The sequence below is a fragment of the Macrobrachium rosenbergii genome, chromosome 21 (assembly GCF_040412425.1).
Source record: "Macrobrachium rosenbergii isolate ZJJX-2024 chromosome 21, ASM4041242v1, whole genome shotgun sequence".
In the NCBI taxonomy this organism is placed as follows: Eukaryota; Metazoa; Arthropoda; class Malacostraca; order Decapoda; family Palaemonidae; genus Macrobrachium; species Macrobrachium rosenbergii.
In genome coordinates, this window is record NC_089761.1 from 13,825,167 (window position 1) to 13,846,190 (window position 21,024).

Below are 21,024 nucleotides of genomic sequence, written 5' to 3' on the forward strand. Positions count from 1 at the left end.
GCACAGTCTGGGTGTGAGGTCTTTTGTACCTCCTGAACCTTTTCCCTGATTTGGCTTGAGGTCCGGCGGACTCGGTGGCCTTCCTTTTGAAGGGGAGACCCCAGCGGAAGCGGAGGCTTTGATTTGCCCTGGTTGCCTCCGCTAGGACATTGTTAACTTCATCTTCGGGAAAGATATTGGCGCCCCAAATAGAGCTCCTCATGAGCCTATTGGGTTCGTGCCTTATGGTGGCGTCCGCAAAGATGTGCTTCCGGCAATTCATCCTCGCCACTATAAAGTCGTACAGGTCCGCCTGGAATCCTGCCAACAGGGATTTGGTTAGGACCTGGAAGAGAGGTTCTTCGGTGTAGGTCACAGCCGTTGCCTCCGTCAGACACAAAGAATGCAGGGAGCGACTCAACCTGCACTGTGAACGTGGCCGGAGCTCCCAACCAAAATTCCGAATCTCCGGGGAAGACAAGAGAAGTGGGATCTGTCTCCTGGAGTTGAGGTAGCGGCTTACCCTCGATGCCTGCCTGACTAGTCAGCAGTGCTACCTTAGTCATGCAGGGGGTGGGGACAGTCTCACCTACCGAGAACATAGTGAAAGTCCCCTTGAAGGGGGTAAGCTTAGTATTCTCCGCCTCCCACTCCGTGAGAGTGCGCATCAAGGCGGATTGGGCTTGGTCCCTAGGGAAGATGACTGTCTCCTTCGGGACCTTGTCTGATCTGATCCAGGCTTCCTCTGTGAGCCTGGCGTAGCCTGGGTAGGGAGGCACCAGGTCGGGTGGAAAGAACTCCAGTTCTTCCAACCTGCGTGTACCCAAGCCCTCAATGGTGAGAGTATCTTCATGCCGAGGAGCATGAAGAGCCAGACGCCAAGGATTTCCCTTATCAAAGGGAGGAAGACTGGAGGCATCCGGAACAGCGTACGTCTGTGCCGCCACTCCAGAGCGCATAAACCCGGAGAGCAAGCTCTCCTGGGTTTGCATCCTCTCGGCTAAAGACTTCCTAGAATCGTCTGAAGACTTTAAGCCCGAAGTGAGCTGAGAGGAAAGGTCATTCATCCTAGCTTCGACCTTCTTGTTGAGCTTCTGAATGAGAAACTCTGCAAAGGCCACAGGGTCAAAGTTAGGTTGAGGGGGACTTGCCTTAACCGCCCTGGATCTCGACCCCTTGGTAGGGGGAGTAGCCTTACTAGTAGACGCCACTGGGCTAAGAGCCCGTGACGACCTTGAGGGAGCTACAGGATTAGACCTTTGAGGCCTAGAGGACTTAGATAAGCCCTTCGTTTTCAAGGTTTTCATCTTGGGGACAGTAGACCTCGATCTGTCTTCAAGGTAAGAAGATTTCTGGAAACCTTGAAAGGAAGAAGAGGAAGAAGGAGAATTGAAAAGGGAGCTAGGAACACTCGCTCCCCCTGCCTCACTTACCCCCTTACCTTCTACCTGGTGGTCCGGATCAACGCTCATAGGTTCCAGGTTGATGTTGATGGCCGCCACCTCTTCCGCCACCTCTCCGCATACGTTGTCTTCTTGGGAGGGTTGTGTCTCCTCCCGGATCTGCTCAATCAAAGGGGCGGCTACTTCCGCTGGAACTGCGGCTGAGATCCGGGCGCCGGGGTAGAGGAGATTACAAATCTCCTCTGACAAGATGTAAGGCTTCCCCGACGTGATGTTCCTCCCAAACCCACCGACCCAGATCTTGAGGGTCGACAGCGAAGAGTCGCAGGAACTACGGTCGGACTGAAAGAAAAGAAAGGCTTACTAAAACAATCTCCAACCGCCATATCTATCAATATAAGCAATAAAGTCAAAAGGAGACTAAAGGTTAGCGGACTTGAAGCTTACCGACTGATCCAACACCTGCTCGTACAGAGCGTAGCACACCTCACAGCCGTCTGGGTGCCAGACGATCAGGTCCCCGACGCGAACCGTGCAGCCGGAGTGGGAGCGACACACCACATGGCCACAGGGTTGCTGAAGGACCGCCGTACACCCAGGCTCCTGACAGCGTACCAACTGTAAGTGGACAGATGATACATGAGTATGCTAGTTAAGGCTCGCCGGAGTAGGTCCGACGGAGGTAAGGTACCTTAACCTAATATGGGTGATGGAGCATGCTTACAGTCAATTCGAATCCTGCCGGAGATAACTCCGGCAGAATAAAGATAATATATAATACATGAATAACATTAAGTTAAGGACCGCCGGAGCAAGTCCGGCGGTAACAGTACACCTTAACCTAGGATCATGCATCATACGACAATTATAATATGATTATAGTATAATTAAATAAACACCGCCGGAAAGAGTCCGGCAGCGGTATGGTAAAGATATGCTACAGAATGGTCAACTAATTATGTAAACAGAAGTATTTAAAGATATGCTGGTTATGATACTCCGCCCTGATTGCCTCGGAAATCTCGTTACCTCATGCCTATGGTAGCGGCGAAGGAGGCGGAGAGGAGTCCTCAAAATGGCTCAACTCTCAACGCCTGTGGCGGGGAACAGGTAGTGGAAAGCGCCAACCAACCGAAAACCATACCCACCGGAGTGGTAGCATGTACAAGAACAACGGGAGACCTGACAAACCCGGCGGAGAATGAACCTAGCGGAAGTCAAGAAAGTGTCCCTGGACCTGTGTTCGATGCTCCAGCTAACCTGAGGAAAGCGAACAAACGAAACACTAACAGAATGGCGGAAACCGAAAGGCAGAGGCCAGATAGGTGGGTAACGCTATCTGGACACCGACCGAAACTCCCCACAGGGTGCCGGTCATAAGTGATCGACGTCCCTCGCACGGGGAGAAGTCAAGGCCACACGCCAAATGCTAAGGAATAGGGAAGGAATAGCAAAATGGAGGGGACCGAATAGCGGTGGCCAGATGGGTGGGAAACACCCCCTGGACACCTATAGAAACTCCCCACGGGGTGCTGGTCGTAGAGACCGATGTCCCTCGCGCAGGGAGAACTAGGGACACCCGCCAAATGCTAAAGAATGGGTAAGGAAGGGCTAGGCTAACGACATGAAAAAGACAGTGTAACCTTCGACCCCAGACCACTACCCAACGTCAAAATTTTTTGACTTGGGTAAGAAGGCTAACAGAGGTATGGAAGGGGGGGGGAGGGGAGAGGGGAAATCCATGCAAGGTCTGGCCACACCCTCCAACGCCGACAGCCTGGTCAGGTGGGGGGCTAAGTAATAAGGAGACCCTCACTATTCTAACCTTACCTTCCGAAAACCAATCGGTCTGGTCAGGTAGGCTAAAACAGGGGAGGGGGGCGTCTCACAGGCCTAATAACACCCTCCAACAACATGACGGCATGGTCAGGCGGGCCAAGAGAACGAGGAACTCCCTCAACCATCCAACACTTCCGTCCAAGCCTCAAAACGACCTGGTTGGGGGAGCTAGGAAGCATGAGTGTCATGAAAGTCGCCTAACCTAACTAGCCTAGCCCACCGACTGCGGACAAGAGGGCTAGGCCAGAATACCCATCAAGGAAACTACCTGACTTAAAGTATTAAATAAAAGTTAACCAAATGATGTGTGAAATATAAAAACATATAAATATGTATGCACAGAAATTATAATATATAAAAGACTCGTGCTATAGAGAAGGCCAAACAACCCGTGACATGTTTGACGCGGGTGATACGTAAAATGGCCGACCCTAATGCTGAATCATAAACATTTTTAATCCAAAAATATACATGTCATCCATCACCGTACACATCAGGAAAGATCATGAGCATAACAGTACCATCTTGGAGAATGTACCCGCTTGCCGACAGAGGAAGGGGCCCAGGGAAAAGGAATATTTATGATCAGAAAGGCGGGAGGTGGAAGCCTCCAATACTAGCCTAGATCAGTCATGATACGGGCACCTCACCCCCTACCAGCGAAAGGGTAATTCGCCAAAAAGAACTCCCTGAAGGAGTAGAAATATTAAAAATATATATGAAATATATAAGTGTAAAAAACAAGCAGAATCTCACTGCTTAAAACCATACGAAGACTGAGGGTCCAATATAGCCGAGAGAGGCGAGCGACCATGACGACCGACCGTGTTATTTAACCTCGTAATTACTAAATTAAAGGTCAAATAAGAAGCCTCTATAAGAAAAAACCAAAAGGAGATGGTACTCAGTTTAGGTGAAGAAAATTCCTAGACGGAAGACATGATGAAAATGCAAAATTCGCAAAATAGCAGCACAAGGGAAAAACACGGCAATGTTTACAAGCATGCTAAGATGGAATGAGGCTAAGATGGCAGCTGAGGTGTTGGTTGGCTGGGTGATGGGCGTTGGATATGCGACGGCCCCTCACTTTCCGGGATTTTGAGATTGGAGATCTCTACAGGGCAGAGGCCTGTGGCAGTGGCAACACTCACCCTTTGTGTATACCGACATCTATTTTTATTAATCCTTAAACGCCGACTGGACATATCATATGTCGACTAAAATTGTCTGTTGGGTGCCAAGTGGACGTACCGTACGTCGACTACAAAAAATTTCAACCTTCGGTCAACTTTGACTCAACCGAAATGGTTGAAAAACGCAATCATAAGCTAAAACTCTTACATTCTAGTAATATTCAATCATTTACCTTCATTTTGCAACAAATTGGAAGTCTCTAGCACAATATTTCGATTTATGGTGAATTTTTGAAAAAAACTTTTTCCTTCCGTCCGCGCCAGAAATTCTTTCGTCACGTTTTCATAATGTTTGCACCATTTTATATTAGTCGTTACATAAAGTTTTATATATGGAAATGTGTGCAATTTCATGTAGAATACAACAGAAAATAACTCATGGTTGTAGCTTTTATCAGTTTTGAAATATTTTCATATAAATCACAATAAGTGCCAAAATTTCAACCTTCGGTCAACTTTAACTCGACCGAAATGGTAAAAAAACGCAATTATAAGCTAAAACTCTTACATTCTAGTAATATTCAATCATGTACCTTCATTTTGCAACAAACTGGAAGTCTCTAGCACAATATTTCGATTTATGGTGAATTTCTGAAATAAAACTTTTTCCTTCCGTCCGCGCCAGAAATTCTTTCGTCACGTTTTCGTAATGTTTGCACCATTTTATATTAGTCGTTACATAAAGTTTTATATATGGAAATGTGTGCAATTTCATGTAGAATACAACAGAAAATAACTCATGGTTGTAGCTTTATCAGTTTTGAAATATTTTCATATAAATCACGATAAGTGCCAAAATTTCAACCTTCGGTCAACTTTAACTCGACCGAAATGGTAAAAAAACGCAATTATAAGCTAAAACTCTTACATTCTAGTAATATTCAATCATGTACCTTCATTTTGCAACAAACTGGAAGTCTCTAGCACAATATTTCGATTTATGGTGAATTTCTGAAATAAAACTTTTTCCTTCCGTCCGCCAGAAATTCTTTTCACACGTTTTAAAATGTTTGCACCATTTTATATTAGTCGTTACATAAAGTTTTATATATGGAAATGTGTGCAATTTCATGTAGAATACAACAGAAAATAACTCATTGTTGTAGCTTTATCAGTTTTGAAATATTTTCATATAAATCACGATAAGTGCAAAATTTCAACCTTCGTCAACTTTAACTCGACCGAAATGGTAAAAAACGCAATTATAAGCTAAAACTCTTACATTCTAGTAATATTCAATCATGTACCTTCATTTTGCAACAAACTGGAAGTCTCTAGCACAATATTTCGATTTATGGTGAATTTCTGAAATAAAACTTTTTCCTTCCGTCCGCGCCAGAAATTCTTTTCACACGTTTTAATGTTTGCACCATTTTATATTAGTCGTTACATAAAGTTTTATATATGGAAATGTGTGCAATTTCATGTAGAATACAACAGAAAATAACTCATGGTTAGCTTTTATCAGTTTTGAAATATTTTCATATAAATCACGATAAGTGCCAAAATTTCAACCTTCGGTCAACTTTAACTCGACCGAAATGGTAAAAAAACGCAATTATAAGCTAAAACTCTTACATTCTAGTAATATTCAATCATGTACCTTCATTTTGCAATGAACTGGAAATCTCTAGCACAATATTTCGATTTATGGTGAATTTCTGAAATAAAACTTTTTCCTTACGTCTGCGCACGGTAACTCGGCCGAACATCTCAGAAATTCTTTCGTCACGTTGTCGTGATGTTTGCATCGTTTTACAGTAGTCGTTACATAAAGTTTTATATATGAAAATGTGCGCAATTTCATGTAGAATACAACAGAAAATAGCTCATGGTTGTAGCTTTTATCAGTTTTGAAATATTTTTACATAAATCACGATAAATATTCAATCAAGTAGCTTCATTTCAACAAACGGGAAGTCTCTAGCACAGTATTTCGATTTATGGTGAATTTAAAAAAAAAAACATTTTTTTACGTCCACGCGTTACGAATTCGTGCATCATTTTGTGATAATATTTTCTCTGTGTTGCTTTGATCGTTTTACAATTTGTTATATACCAAAATCATGGCAATTTAGTGTACAATGCAAAGAAAAAAAAAATAACCCGTTAGCTTTAACCGTTTTGCTCACAGCGCGATTTGTATAAAATTATATATGAAAATTTTTTTTTGCGGTCATATATTTCAATATTTATATATGATAATGATATTTTTTTCATTTCTGATGGTTGCATACTAAACTTCAGGCAATGACAAAAAAAGGAGCCAAAAATGAACTCTTAAACTTAAAAACTAAGCGTGCTGTGATTTTTTGAAAAAAACTTTTTTTCCGCTTCGGCGCTAACTCCCGAATGCCACCGGCATACGGGAGACGTTTTTGTAAATAGAGGCTTGGCGTTTAAGGGTTAATTAGATGAGCGAACTGGGGGTAGTAACCCCGGCATTCTAGATAGCTTTTTCTCTGGTATTTTTAGCAATTCTTATACCTAGAAATGTGCTTGATGGAACCAATTTTACCGGGTGACACAGGTCGAACCCAGAAATGCTTATACCTGAGTGTTTTAATAGTTTTATCTTAAAAAGTGCATTTATTCATGAAAATATGAAAATACAGTAATTAGTGAATATTTCTCAGTAAAAAATACTGTGAATGGCCGAACAAATAATGGGTAGATATGTTCCACTGAGAAACCTGTGAATTGTGAGAATGTGAATACGGGGGGTTTACTGTACAGTAAATCTGTATTTTTGGGGCTATTGCACGTTATACCAGTCCATTCTAATTGGCAGATTCCTCATCCATAGGCAGAGACAAGAATTGAAAGCATTGGGTAGTGGATAAGAGGCCCTCCCATGTGGAGATCATCTGTTGGCCATCACCATTGTTATGTCAACTTTTTCTGTGTGGGTGGGTGTATTCTTGAAACAAATTGTCTCTACTCACTTTTGTTTTGTTTTATTCATCTTGTAACTTGTTTTGCTCATAGTAACTAGCAATTCTCCAATCTATCTACCTGCCTGATATGTCATACAGGTATTAATGAAATTTTAATATGGCCTATGAAACATTATTGATCTGAGTAAAATATGAACATTTAGATATTGAATTTATATTCAGAAAACAGAAGCTGTGGTCAAATCACTAAAATTTTAAACTAGATAATCACATATATATATTTTTTTTAGCTCAACAGTGGTGTATAAGTAATAGATGGGAACTGATCGAACTTAATAAGATAGAGGAGGAGGATTCAGGTCATGAAGATGACTTTCCTGAAAGCTGGGGTTTTCAGCGTATCCGTCAGGCCTTGCATGCACACACTTGGTCCAATCTGGAAATGAAAGGTATGTAGTTCATTTATCTGTAATATTAAGAGTTGAGCTTTTATATCTTACATTTCTGTGGTGACAGTGTAACATTAAATGAATCATTTTAGGTTGCTGTATTGCCATAAGTAATTTATTGTATATTTAGCAAGTATCTTTTTCAAATCTTGCATTGCCTGCACACAGATGCAAACCCTTCTTTTGAAATCCTGTTTTCATCAGCTAAAATACATCAAGTCTGAGACACCCTGACTTGCTGTTTACAGCTTGTCAGCCACAAAGGAAGTGAAGGTGGTTGATGGGTACTTAACCCTTAAACGCCGAAGCCCTATTTACAAAAACGTCTCCCGTATGCCGGCGGCGTTCGGGAGCTAGTGCCGAAGCAGAAAAAGTTTTTTCAAAAATCACAGCACGCTTAGTTTTTAAGATTAAGAGTTCATTTTGGCTCCTTTTTTCTCATTGCCTGAAGTTTAGTATGCAACCATCAGAAATGAAAAAATATCATTATCATATATAAATATTGGAATATATGACAGCGAAAAAAAACTCGTATATAATTGTATACAAATCGTGCTGTAAGCAAAACGGTTAAAGCTAACGAGTTAATTTATTTTAGTTGTATTGTACACTAAATTGCGATGATTTTGGTATATAACAGATTGTAAAAGGATTAAAGCAACACAGAGAAAATATTATCACAAAATGATGCATGAATTCGTAACCCGAGGACGTAAAAAAAAGTTTTTTTTCAAAAATTCACCATAAATCGAAATATTGTGCTAGAGACTTTCCAATTGTTTCAAAATGAAGGAAATTTATTGAATATTACTAGACTGTAAGTTTTTTTTAGCTTACAATTGCATTTTTTGACCATTTCGATCGAGTTAAAGTTGACCGAAGGTTGATTTTTTTCTATATATTGTTATTTATATGAAAATATTTCAAAAATGGTAAAAGCTAAAAGCATGATTTATTTTTTGTTGTATTCTACATGAAATTGTGCACATTTTGATGTATAACACTTTATGTAACGAATAATATAAAATGGCGAAAAAATTACGACAAGGTGACTCAAGAAATGCTAGGATTTTTAGTGGAGTTCGCGCGCGCGAATGGAAGGAAAAAGTTTTTTTCAAAAATTCACCATAAATCGAAATATTGTGCCAGAGACTTTCCGTTTGTTGCAATATGAAGGTAAAGGATTGATTGTTACTAGAATGTAAGAATTTTGGCTTACGATTGCGTTTTTCGAGCATTTCGATCGAGTTAAAGTTGACTGAAGGTTGATTTTTTTCTATTTATTGTAATTTATATGAAAATATTTCAAAAATGGTAAAAGCTAAAAGCATGATTTATTTTTTGTTGTATTCTACATGAAATTGCGCACATTTTGATGTATAACACTTTATGTAACGAATAATATAAAACAGCGAAAAAATTACGACAATGTGACTCAAGAAATGCTAGGATTTTCAGTGGAGCGAAGGAAAAAGTTTTTTTCAAAAATTCACCATAAATCGAAATATTGTGCTGAAGACTTTCCGTTTGTTGCAGAACAAAGGTAAATGATTGATTGTTACTAGAATGTAAGAATTTTGGCTTACGATTGCGTTTTTCGAGCATTTCGGTCGAGTCAAAATTGACCGAATGTTAAAATTTTGTCAGTTATCGTGATTTAAATGAAAATATTTCAAAACTGTTAAAAGCTAAAAGAATGATTTATTTTTTGTTGTATTCTACATGAAATTGCGCACATTTTGATGTATAACACTTTATGTAACGAATAATATAAAATGGTGAAAAAATTACAACAAGGTGACTCAAGAAATGCCAGGGTTTTCAGCGAAGGAAAAAGTTTTTTTCAAAAATTTACGGATGCCCCTCAGGACACCCCGATGCTTCCTAGGGGTTGTAAAAGGCACAGGATGTGGTCCTTGGTCCCCTTCGGTCACACGTGGCCGCACAACACGGCGTTGAGAAGCTGGGTCATCTTGGGTGCTTGGTCCCTCTCCAGCATCCCAGTCTAAAACTTGTCTCACACGCTCACTACCGACAAGCAGTATGCGCCTTTCACGGTCCTGACGACGTTGGGACATCTCTGCAAACGTCCTGTTGCCTCACAAATACGCAAACACTCGCCAAAGTTCTGCAAAACACAGATGCGTCAAAAATCGCTCTCGGACGATGCGGCGCTGATGCTTTCTGGTGCGGGAAGGAGGAAATTCGGCGCATGCGGCGTCTGGTGTGACGCTTATAAACAAAACAACAGCTTGATCCGTGAACTCCCAGCATCCCTTAAGGCTAGTGATTTAAAACCTTTACGCAAACTAGGCCTATAATTATTTTTCCGCGAATATTTAAAAAAGCATTTTTAGTCGACATATGGTACGTCCACTTGACACCCAACAGACAATTTTAGTCGACGTATGGTACGTCCAGTAGGCGTTTAAGGGTTAAGGATGCAGGTGGCATTGGTTTAGTAGCTCTGCTATAATCTTATACAAAAGACTGCAAAGTCTAGACATATGCACACAGTGAATATGGGCTTGTATATGAATGATGGTTTGGAATGAAGCATTTTTTGTTATTCATAATTCCAACCATCAAATCTTTATGCAAAACCAAACCCATATAAGAGCCAGCCTTGTGAGAATTCACCCTTTTAACCTTTAAATGCTTAATTAAGGATAAGCTTCCTAGGACGAAACTTCCTAATTGACTGTACAGGAATAAGTAAGAAAAGAAAGGTTTCTACTTATAAAACAAAACTTATGTTTCTCAAGTAGATGATTTAAAACTGACACTGAGTGTTTATTTACAGATACTAGTAATGCTAATAGTCTGAATGCCATGATGCAGTCTGTGGTTGCAATGGATGAGAGAAAAGCTGAGAAAAATGAGAATTCCAGTGAAGTAATGTACTCCCGACTAGAAGACTTAACTCTTAATTCTGATGTTAGCTCCAGCAATCACACATCAGGTGAGGTTTATTTCTCATCTCCTTAATATGACTTGAGTCATATGTTTGCAGTTTACTAGATATGCACATTTGTTCCTACACAAGTACAAACCTTCATTCTTTGCATAGGATTTAGATTATGCACTGTGAGCTGGAATGGCCATTTAACTCTCAGACAGGGTTGTTAACTATCAACAGGTAGGGGAAAACCCTGCCTGCTTGTCAGCATGAACTCCACTTTGCTCCTGGCCACCATTGTGTATAGATGTATCTGCGGATTCTGTCCGACTTACTGTTTGCTTTCCTTGCTTGTTTTTTTTTTTCTATTTACTTGTAAGAGTTTGAGTTGTTTTTGTTACCATGCCACAAACCCTTCAATTAATTAAGCCTTCAAAAATTCACCATAAATCGAAATATTGTGCTAGAGACTTCCAATTTGTTGCAAAATGAAGGTACGTGATTGATTATTACTAGAATGTAAGAGTTTTAGCTTACAAGTGCGTTTTTCGACCATTTCGGTCGAGTCAAAGTTGACCGAAGGTTGAAATTTTGGCACTTATGATTGATATCAAAATATTTCCAAACTGATAAAAAGCTACAACCATGGGTTGTTTTTTGTTGTATTTTACATGAAATTGCGCACATTTTCATATATAAAACTTTATGTAACGGCTAATATAAAATGGTGCAAACATTACGACAAAACAACGAAAGAATTTCTGAAATTTTTCATGAGTTACTCAGAGACGTAAGGAAAAAGTTTTTTTCAAAAATTCACCATAAATTGAAATATTGTGCTAGAGACTTTCAGTTTGTTGCAAAATGAAGGTAAATGATTGAATATTACTAGAATGTAAGAGTTTTAGCTTACAATTGTGTTTTTCGACCATTTTGGTCGAGTCAAAGTTGACCGAAGGTTGAAATTTTTTGTAGTCAACGTATGGTACGTCCACTTGTCACCCGACAGACAATTTTAGTCGACTTATGATTCGTCCAGTCGGCGTTTAAGGGTTAAAGAAGTTTGAGAAAGATGACATGATAAAAGAAATTAGACCACACATGAATTTCAGTTATGGAAGAGGAGTAGTTTTTGATAGAGACCTTAGTGAATTGACAGAAAGTGAAATATTAGAAATTAGTCCAACCCCTGTATGGAAAGTAAGAAAAATTCCAAAGGCAAATATGGTCATTTTAACTTTTGCCATCTTATGTCAGTTTTGGAAATGAAAAGGTCAGAGTTAAACCATTTTTACTAAAACCTTTGCAGTGCTATAACTGTTTTGAATTTGGTCATCCATCTAGATTCTGCAAAAACGATAAAATTTGTAATAATTGCTCTGCCCCTGAACATGGTCCTTGTTCGAAACAACCAAAATGTATTAATTTTTAACTGGATCATACCCCATCCAATAAAAATTGCAGCCAATGTAAATATGAAGAGACAGCTGTTTGTAAAGCAAACGCTGAACATACAAGCATTAGTTATGTAAAAATATTAATTGGTCAGACAAAGACCTATGCTATGGTTCTGAATTCCGTAGCCCCTATAAGAACTCAAGCCAACAATGTAGCACCTTTACCTACTGTGAAAGTAAGAACTCCTGAGACTAAGACCCAGTCATCTGGTGTAGGTGCTCAGTCCACTAGGGTTGAAGCACACTTCTTTAAGAAAGGTGTGCCTACTTACACAGTAGAATCAGCTCCAGCTGATGACTCCTTCCCTCTGTCTCTCCCATCTCTGCAACAAGAAACCCCTTCCCAAAGAAATGGAACAAGAAGAAAGTAAAGTTCCGAAGAGAGTAAGAACTCCTTCATCCTCTCCTCCACCTGCTCAAAGTATGGAGATTTCCAAACCCCATAAGTTTAAGTGTACCTTAGTTTTACCAGACCACTGAGCTGATGAACAGCTCTCCTAGGGCTGGCCTGAAGGATTAGACTTATTTTACATGGCTAAGAACCAATTGGTTACTTTGCAACGGGACCTACAGCTTATTGTGGAATCCGAACCACATTATAGCGAGAAATGAATTCCCAATAAAAAGTGTAACAAGAGTGAGGCCAACAATGAGGGTGCTTCTGCCTCAGAAACAGCCAAGGAATCAAGTTCCTTGGATAATAAGAAAATAGTAGTTGAAATCCACTCTGCTCCATATCAAAAAGTTAATAAAAAACATAATGGAGCTAATCGTAAGCCACATATTTCAAGACAATCTAAAGAAACTCCTATAAAGTCCCATAAGGAAAATAAATCAAAGAAATAGTATAGATTACGGTGGAATTGCCCTTGGTGGATCCTAGCACTAAAACTTCAATCTTGACATTTTACATTGGAACTGTAAGGGACTAAGGACTCGTTCAGAAATTCTAAAAGTATTGCTGCCTGAGCATAATCCAGGGGTTGTATGTCTCCAAGAAACTAAATTAGCAGATGCAGTATACAATCCTGGTCTAAACTGTGAGATCTGTAAGACGAGCCCCACTGGTGGGGATCATGCCCATGGAGGTGTTGCAATAATTATTGCTAAAACATTGCAACATTTCATTGTTCCCCTGAACACACAGCTTCAAGCAATTGCTATCCGGGCTACTTTTGACTGTGAAATCACAATCTGCTCTCTTTACCTTCCCCCGAGATGTAGTTTCACCCTTGGGACATTCAAGGTTTAATTAATCAACTTCCTCCTCCTTTTTTACTACTTGGTGATTTTAATTCTCTCAATCCACTTTTGGGGTGGTAATTTTTTAAACACAGAGGGTAGGATCATTGATGACATTGTTAATAATAATGATCTTAGACTTTTTAATGATTCATCTGCTATAGACTTAAGGATTTGCTCTTCTTCTCTCCATCTGAATTTTAACTGTTCTGTAGATGAATTCTACATGGCAGTGATCACTTTCCCATTCATCTGAAGTTTGTGAGAAATGTCCCCTCTAATTATCCTGTTAAATGGAAGGAAAAGGAAGCAGATTTGGTCAAATTTTAAGAAGGTATTAACCTATCCCAGGAATTTGAGTCCTTCGAGTCTCATATAAAGGCTTAGAGTGCTTTGTCTCTGAAATATTTAGTAATGATGAAAACTCAGTGCCTAAGACCAAAGGGAAACCACGCAGACCTGCTGTTACATGGTGGGATAAAACCTGTGGTAATTTGAGGAAAATTACCGGGAAATGTTACAGGCGTTATAAATCCAGTTAATCTGCATCAGCAAAATCTATTTACAAACGAGCTATGGCAAAACAGAGAAAATATTTTTAAGAAGTGAAAAGAGAATCTTGGCTTTTTTATATAAATGGCATAACTTGTAAGACCTCAACCAGGTTAATCTGGAAAAAGATAAGAAAACTAATTGGCAAATACGTTCCTTCACCAACCAACGCCTTGTCTGAAAATCAATGGAGACTTTGTCACCAAGCCTGATGAAGTTGCTGAAAAACTGGGGTTGCATTTCTGAAGTGTCGAGTTTTAGGAACTATTCAACTCGGTTCCATAATATTAGGAATTCAGCCATTTCCCATAATTTAAATTCCGGAAATGGTGAATCTTATAATGCCAAGTTAACTTTAAGGGAATTAATGGATACTCAGTCATCATCTGAATCGACATCGCCTGGGAATGATATTCTTTTAGCATGGTAAAAATTCTTCCAGATTCAGCTAAATCTTAACTTCTGAAAATCTTTAACAAAATATGGGAAACTGGTATTCTTCCCCCTTCTTGGAAGATTGCAGTTGTTGTCCCTGTTAAGAGACCATTGAAAGATCCACATCTTCCTACAAGCCATCAACCAGTATCTCTTACAAGTTGTGTGTGCAATTTGTTTGAGAAAATGGTGAATTCTAGACTAATGTGGCATCTAGAGAACAGTGGTTTGTTATCATCTGTCCAGTTTGGCTTTAGGAGAGGTAGTTCCACTCTGGATCCACTACTAAGAGTATCATCCCAAATTCAGCAAGGTTTCTCAAAAGGCAGTCAGACTATTGGTGTCTTCTTTGATCTCGAAAAAGTCTATGACACTGCTTGGCATTTTGGTATTATTAAGCAACTTCATGACATGGGAATACAAGGTAACATGTTAAATTTTACCAGCTCAGCTCTAAGTGAGTTATATTAAAGTTAGAATTGGAAATACCTTGTCTAATACTTTTGAGCTGGAGGAAGGTGTTCCACAAGGCAGTGTATTGAGTGTCACCTTATTTGCTGTGGCTGTAAACAGCATTGTTGAATATTTCTCACCTCCAGTAAAGGCATCTTTGTTTGTAGATGACCTTGCTATATATGTCACTAGTTATAATGCTATTGTACCTTGTAATTTCTTGCAAAAGTCAGTTAATGCAATCAGCAATTGGGCTAATGACAATGGCTTTAGATTCTCCCCTTCTAAAACTGTGGCAGTTCGTTTTACTAGAAGTACTTGAAAGGAAACCACTCCAAATATTAAGCTGAAAGGCACTCTGATACCATATGAGGAGGAGGTGAAGTTTTTAGGGATTTTTAGGGATGATTTTTGATAAGAAGCTAACATGGGCTAGTTATATTGACTCCTTGAAAATCAAGGTAAAGAAATCCCTTAACATTTTAAAAGTAGTCTCAGGTTTTAACTGGGGTGCCTATAAGAGGTGACTTTCATGGTTAAATGATTCGTTATTTAAATCCAAGCTTGAGTATGGTTGCCAAGTCTACTCTTCAGCAAGTGCAAGAAAACTTAAGGAGTTGGATGTAGTTCATTATACTGGTCTTAAGGGGATCGGCAGCCTAAAAAATCCCAATAATCTTTAAAAAATTCGATTTGCTGAAAAAAATTCTATGGCTTCATATAGGGTTCAAGAATGTGTCCACGAAATATTATGCTAAAATTTGCCATATTTCTCTAGTTATGGCCTAAAATGTAACAATAACTATATACCCATAAAACACCAGTAGTGCAAATGATTTAGTCTGGTATAGTTTTTGTGATATATATTACTGAAAACTTCCTTTGAAATGAAATGTATAATGTCAATAATATCCTACTCGGCACCTTTTTAGTTATTCCTAGCCATGACAACGCACACGCATACCATGACGCCGACTGTAACCAGAACCTATAAACTTCCAAGTTAGAAGGACACGTTTTCATGCTCGCTGCCTTGACTGAACTCTGTATTTTCTGCTGTGTTTTTGTTTTTTTCACCGTGCCTAAAAGGTCAAGAGTTCACTTCATGCTTCTAGAATGCGGAAAAGCCAAGTGGAAAAGTCCAGGCGAGAAGTAGAAGAAAGAGTTCAAGAAATTAGTGCCATAGAGGGAATGGAACACGGAGAGAGAGAGCTGTCGCCCAGCAAACGGCGCAGGCAGCGATCTCTGCTGACCAGAGACCAACCACATCCACCCCTAAACGCCTCTTTATTTGTTCGTCACTACCAAAGGGCAAAGATATTTTAGAAAAGAAAGCAGTAGCTTAAGGCTGATATTATAGACGATCCTGAAAATAAAATGATCATAATAAGTGAAGCAAGACTTGATGAATTCCTTGAATCACGAATCCCTAATTGTGAATGAAAAGTAATTCCCAGGATCCATTTGGCAAGGGATGGATTGAGACACTAATAAAAAGTGTAGGCAACTATGATACCCTAGAGTAATACCTTTGCAGCAAGATCAGACAGGGGACCAGGAACCTAAAATTTATAAGAATGTGTCTTAGGCACATAAATAATCAATTAATATTCTTATTTATAATCATTTTGCATTAATTAATACCCAAAAATAAAAATTAAAACCATAGAATTAATTGTAACACAGTCTTTGAAGTCCCTTTTACTTTTTTTATGTAACTAAAACTTTGAAGTCCCGTTTCTCAAAACATAAGTTTTTCGCCTTTAAAATGCATCTCCTCCCTTAGTATTGGACCAATCTAAATGAAATTTTAAATATAACATGGGGAAACATGGTAGATTAAAACAAAGCCGGGATTTTAATATTTTGAGTTTCTGATTTTTGGCAATTTTTTTTTCTGTAATTTTTCCAGGAAAATTTCATTAAAAAAAAAAAATTCATATCTCGAAAAATAATTGAAAATCAAAAATCACCGGCTTTGTATCGAAAGCCATATGTGTTTTATATGTGGTTCAAATCTCATCCCTTAAAACCAAAAAATGGAGGAGATGCATTTTTGAAAATGGCCATTTTTGGCCGAAAAATGCTCTGGCGTCACAAAACCTAAGGTCACTGAACAAAAATTTTTTCCCAGAAGTTCCACACAATATCCTTTAACAAACCCCCTACATATCAACAACCTGTCGTTAAAAAAGTCGGAAACCGGCCGATCCCCTTAAGAATATGCTCTGGTGCATTTAAGACTTCACCAGTTGAAAGCTTATATACCGACACTGAAGACCTCTCTCCAGATTTACGTTGAGAGGAACTGGCACTGAGGTATATGATCAAATTAAGAGGTTCCCCTGAAAACCCCACAGCATCCATTCTTAACTAAAACGATGCACATGAGTTTGCAAATGCTAGAATATCCAAACCTTTTCATGTAAAAAATAATGCTGCAGTTGACAGTGTGTCTATTATAAACCAAAAAATTAAGGCAATATGTTGCTCTAAGTTGCCTCCGTGGTTGACTCCAGAACCATTGGTCTGTCAAAAAGCTGCTGTTAAAAAATCAGTTAATGTCCAAGAAATGAAGGCACGTTTTCTTGATCATGACCAAATACAATTGGGTTCTGTTCAACTGTTCAGTGATGGATCAAAGACATCAAGTGGTGTTGGTTATGCAGTTGTTCATGGTAATAGCTCATATGTGGGCAGACTATTTAATAGTGCCTCCCTCTATTTTTACAGCTGAATTAAGTGCATTATCCAAATCTCTTGAGATGTTTCTACTCTACAGGGTAATACTTTCACCATATACTGTACTCAAATTCTTATAGTGCACTCATGGTCATTAAGCAATATAACCCTAAACATCCAATTATTCAATATATTCAAGAATGGTTGTATAGGCTTGCTTCCAAATTCAAATTAATCCATTTTTGCTGGGTCCCTGCCCATGTAGGCATTTTAGGTAACGAACTTGCTGACCATGAAGCAAGAGATGTCATTACTACAGATGACATTCTATTCCGCCATATTCCCGCTACCGATATGGAATGGACTATTCGATCATATATAAAAAATAAATGGCAAGCCCGTTGGTCCTCTCCCCTTCTGGCCAACAATAAAAAGTACAGGAAGATCAGGCAAAGTATTGAACATTGGCCGTCTGGATTCCAACAAAACCGTAGGGTAGAAATTGTATTACGTCGTCTGAGAATTGGCCATACTCGATTGACGTACATATTCCTTTTAGAAGGGGGAACTGCACTAGTCTGTATACAGTGTGACTCTCCTCTTTGTGTGGAACACACTATTACATTGCTGTAGGTATGCTACAGCCTGGCAAAGTCATGGGTTAGTGGGCAGGGATATAGCAGAACTGCTTGGTCCTGATGTAGTTGTTAATAACATAATTTAATTCCCTAGAGACATTAACCTCTATAACAAAATTTAATATTGACCTCTTGGTATGCTGCCAAGTGTAGTATATACACTTACAGTTGAGTGTATAAGAATGTTTATGGATATTTGTTTATTTTTTTACTTTTTTACACTGTAAAGGTTATAAGCATATCCTAAATGCAAAGTTATTATTTTTTTATGGGTAATACCAGTTTTTGCCAAATGTTAATTTTTACCATAGTTTTAAAATAATTTTTTAAAAATTTTATTTAATTCATAAATTCATTGCCATGACTGTTCTTCTCAAATCAAATTCATTATAGTACTGAATAATCCCTCGGATTCCAGTGCTTGGCTTCAAGCCTAAATTTCATATTTCATTCCATTCCATTCCACATGGAAGTGAGAGAAAAAAAGTTGTTTTCAATTTTTATATTGTATAAGGAAAATAGGAAAAAAAGTGTTACCCGTGTTATACAGGAGTGTACTGTAAGTTCAGTATAACTGCCATATTGTGTGTGGGGTAAGAGAGAAAAAGCTTTATTTTTAGCTTTTTTTAAGTTTTTTGTGTAGATGATGTACTTTTATAACACAAAACAGGAAATAAAGTATAATCCTTGTTTAACAAAAGTAATGTACAGTATTGTGTACTGCACCATATGCACGTTGCCTACTGTATTGTGTGTTGTGTTTAAGCATATAGTGTATGTATATTTTGTTACAAATATAGAAAAAAAAATATAGGAAAAAAAGTTACTAATTTATAGTTTAACATCCTTTCTTCAGTTTAAAGTGTGTTGGGTTTATAGGCATATTTAGTGTACTGTATATGGTTATTTAGTATTGACAAGATAGGGAGCATGAAGTTTCCATTTTACACTCGTAGAGTGTTTTACTTTGTCAGACTCTCATATCACATGCCTGCCTCCGTAAGTGCTTTCATGAAACATAGCGTGGCAAAAATCGGGCTGAGTGTAAGTTGAACTGTTGAATACAGTAATCTTATATATTTACTTTGATTTTTATTTATTGTGCTTCTGGTTTTTTAAATGTTGTGGATATCTGCAAATGTGATAAGTGGAAGCTTACTGTATTTTAATTTTGGGAATGATTAATGTTGAGGTTTATTATTCTTTTTTGTGCACAAGTATTTTATTTGAAGTAAAACAAAATTTTTTGTAAGCTGGGATAATGTATTCTTTTTCATGACAACATTTATTTCACTTACAGAGGATGGTCTTAATTCTTCTACCTTAGAAGAGTATTTTGATACTGGTGATGGAGATTTTGAAAAACTGTTCTCCAGTTTTGAACAGATGAAAAGGACAGCAGCAAGTTTACCTTTGGAACATCGGCGAGACTATGCAGAAAAAGTAGCAATATCCTTTTGGAAGGCAATTGGAGGACCAGAGGATGAATTAGATGGTTTAGACTCTGACTGATGGTTCTCTATCCCATAGCCATACTTTGATAGCACACTTTCAAGTATATTTAGAAACTTTTACAAGTGTTGCAATTATGTATCATGACTGTACCTAGAGTTGTTTCAGTAGAACAATAACAGTACACATATTGAGTTGTGAAATTGAACATACAGTAATTGTACTGTTTAATATTATATACATTTTTTAAGTTTTATGAATGAAAATCATTGCAAATGAATGGATTAACCTGATGGACTCTGTACAGAAATGCTTTTCAAACATGGTATTACTAATAATGCAAAGGACATAAAGAATTGTTTCATGAAAGTAACAAAAAATTATATATGTATTCCCCTGATACAGTGAAGTCAAACTTCCTAGAGTTTGAATAATCAAGTTGTGGTGGAGTTCCTTAGGTTAAGCAGAGTATTAGTTGCAGAATTAAATTTTCATTTTGACATTATTGCTCTTGATACACATTGATAAGCACTAAATTTGATCAAAGCAATGGTAAACAATTTACCGAATGTAAAATTTTTTTATCCCCGGGTCATTCTGAAAGACTTTACCAAATTCTATTCAAGCAAGCCTGTTTTAGATGAAGTTCATTACATTAGCAAGGAATTAACTTTTAATATAATTGGCCTCATTCTTCAGTTTGCAGGTTTTTCATTATTTTTCTTCTGTGATGGTGAAAAGCCAAGATAGGCATAGCTTCACAGGCAGAGCTTGGTGAATGCAAAATATTTCAGTTCCCTTTTTATTTGATGTCAAGATGTTCTGTGAGTTCTGTCTACTCTGTGCTGTCTTAGCACTTTTCTGTCTGGTCCGAGTCTTCATCTGTGCCCTATGTAAGCTCTAAGCAGTGGTTCTCAACCTTTTATTACCACGCCCCTCTAAGAGCTGATCCTTCCCTCCACGCCCCTTGCATCTGTGAGTAAAATTCCCTCCCAGATTAGGAGGAAAATAAAAAAAAAGAGAAAGAGAAGGAGTTTCTAAATAATTACAAAGTAATGGTAAACCTAAGCGAGTCTAACTAGAATGGTAGACTATAGGAAACTAACGTTATAGGCTACATTTGCATTTTTTTATAAACTTGAATATTAGTTCCTCATCTTGTTAAGAAAATAACGAATATAATTCTAGAATTTTTAAATTTTTTTCATAGGCCTCGCGCCTCCCCTGGAAATACTGAAAGGAGGCGCTCCCAGGTTGAGAACCACTGCTCTAAAGAGAAGCAATTTGAATTATTCAGGAAACTTAGAAAAACACTAAGTAAATATTTTATTCAACATGTGGGACAAAGGAAGAGTTTCACACCTAAACCAGTCTCTCATGAAAGCAATGACATGGGGTGATATGGAGTTTGATGAAGCCTCTGAACAACTTTCTCCCTATCCAAAGATGTTACT

The 21,024-nt window shown here is 38.3% G+C and overlaps 1 protein-coding gene across 1 annotated transcript in view; it reads left to right on the top strand.

The window, feature by feature from the left end:
- LOC136849690 (uncharacterized) overlaps window positions 1–20,237 on the top strand; it is an 81,347-nt gene extending 61,110 nt beyond the window's left edge. Inside the window, exons 4-6 of the mRNA XM_067123035.1 lie at window positions 7,602–7,760; window positions 10,564–10,722; window positions 19,419–20,237. Coding sequence (XP_066979136.1) covers window positions 7,754–7,760; window positions 10,564–10,722; window positions 19,419–19,630 — 378 coding nt within the window. The 5' untranslated portion in view covers window positions 7,602–7,753 and the 3' untranslated portion in view covers window positions 19,631–20,237. The remainder of the gene's footprint in view (window positions 1–7,601; window positions 7,761–10,563; window positions 10,723–19,418) is intronic.
- Window positions 20,238–21,024: the final 787 nt, after the last annotated feature.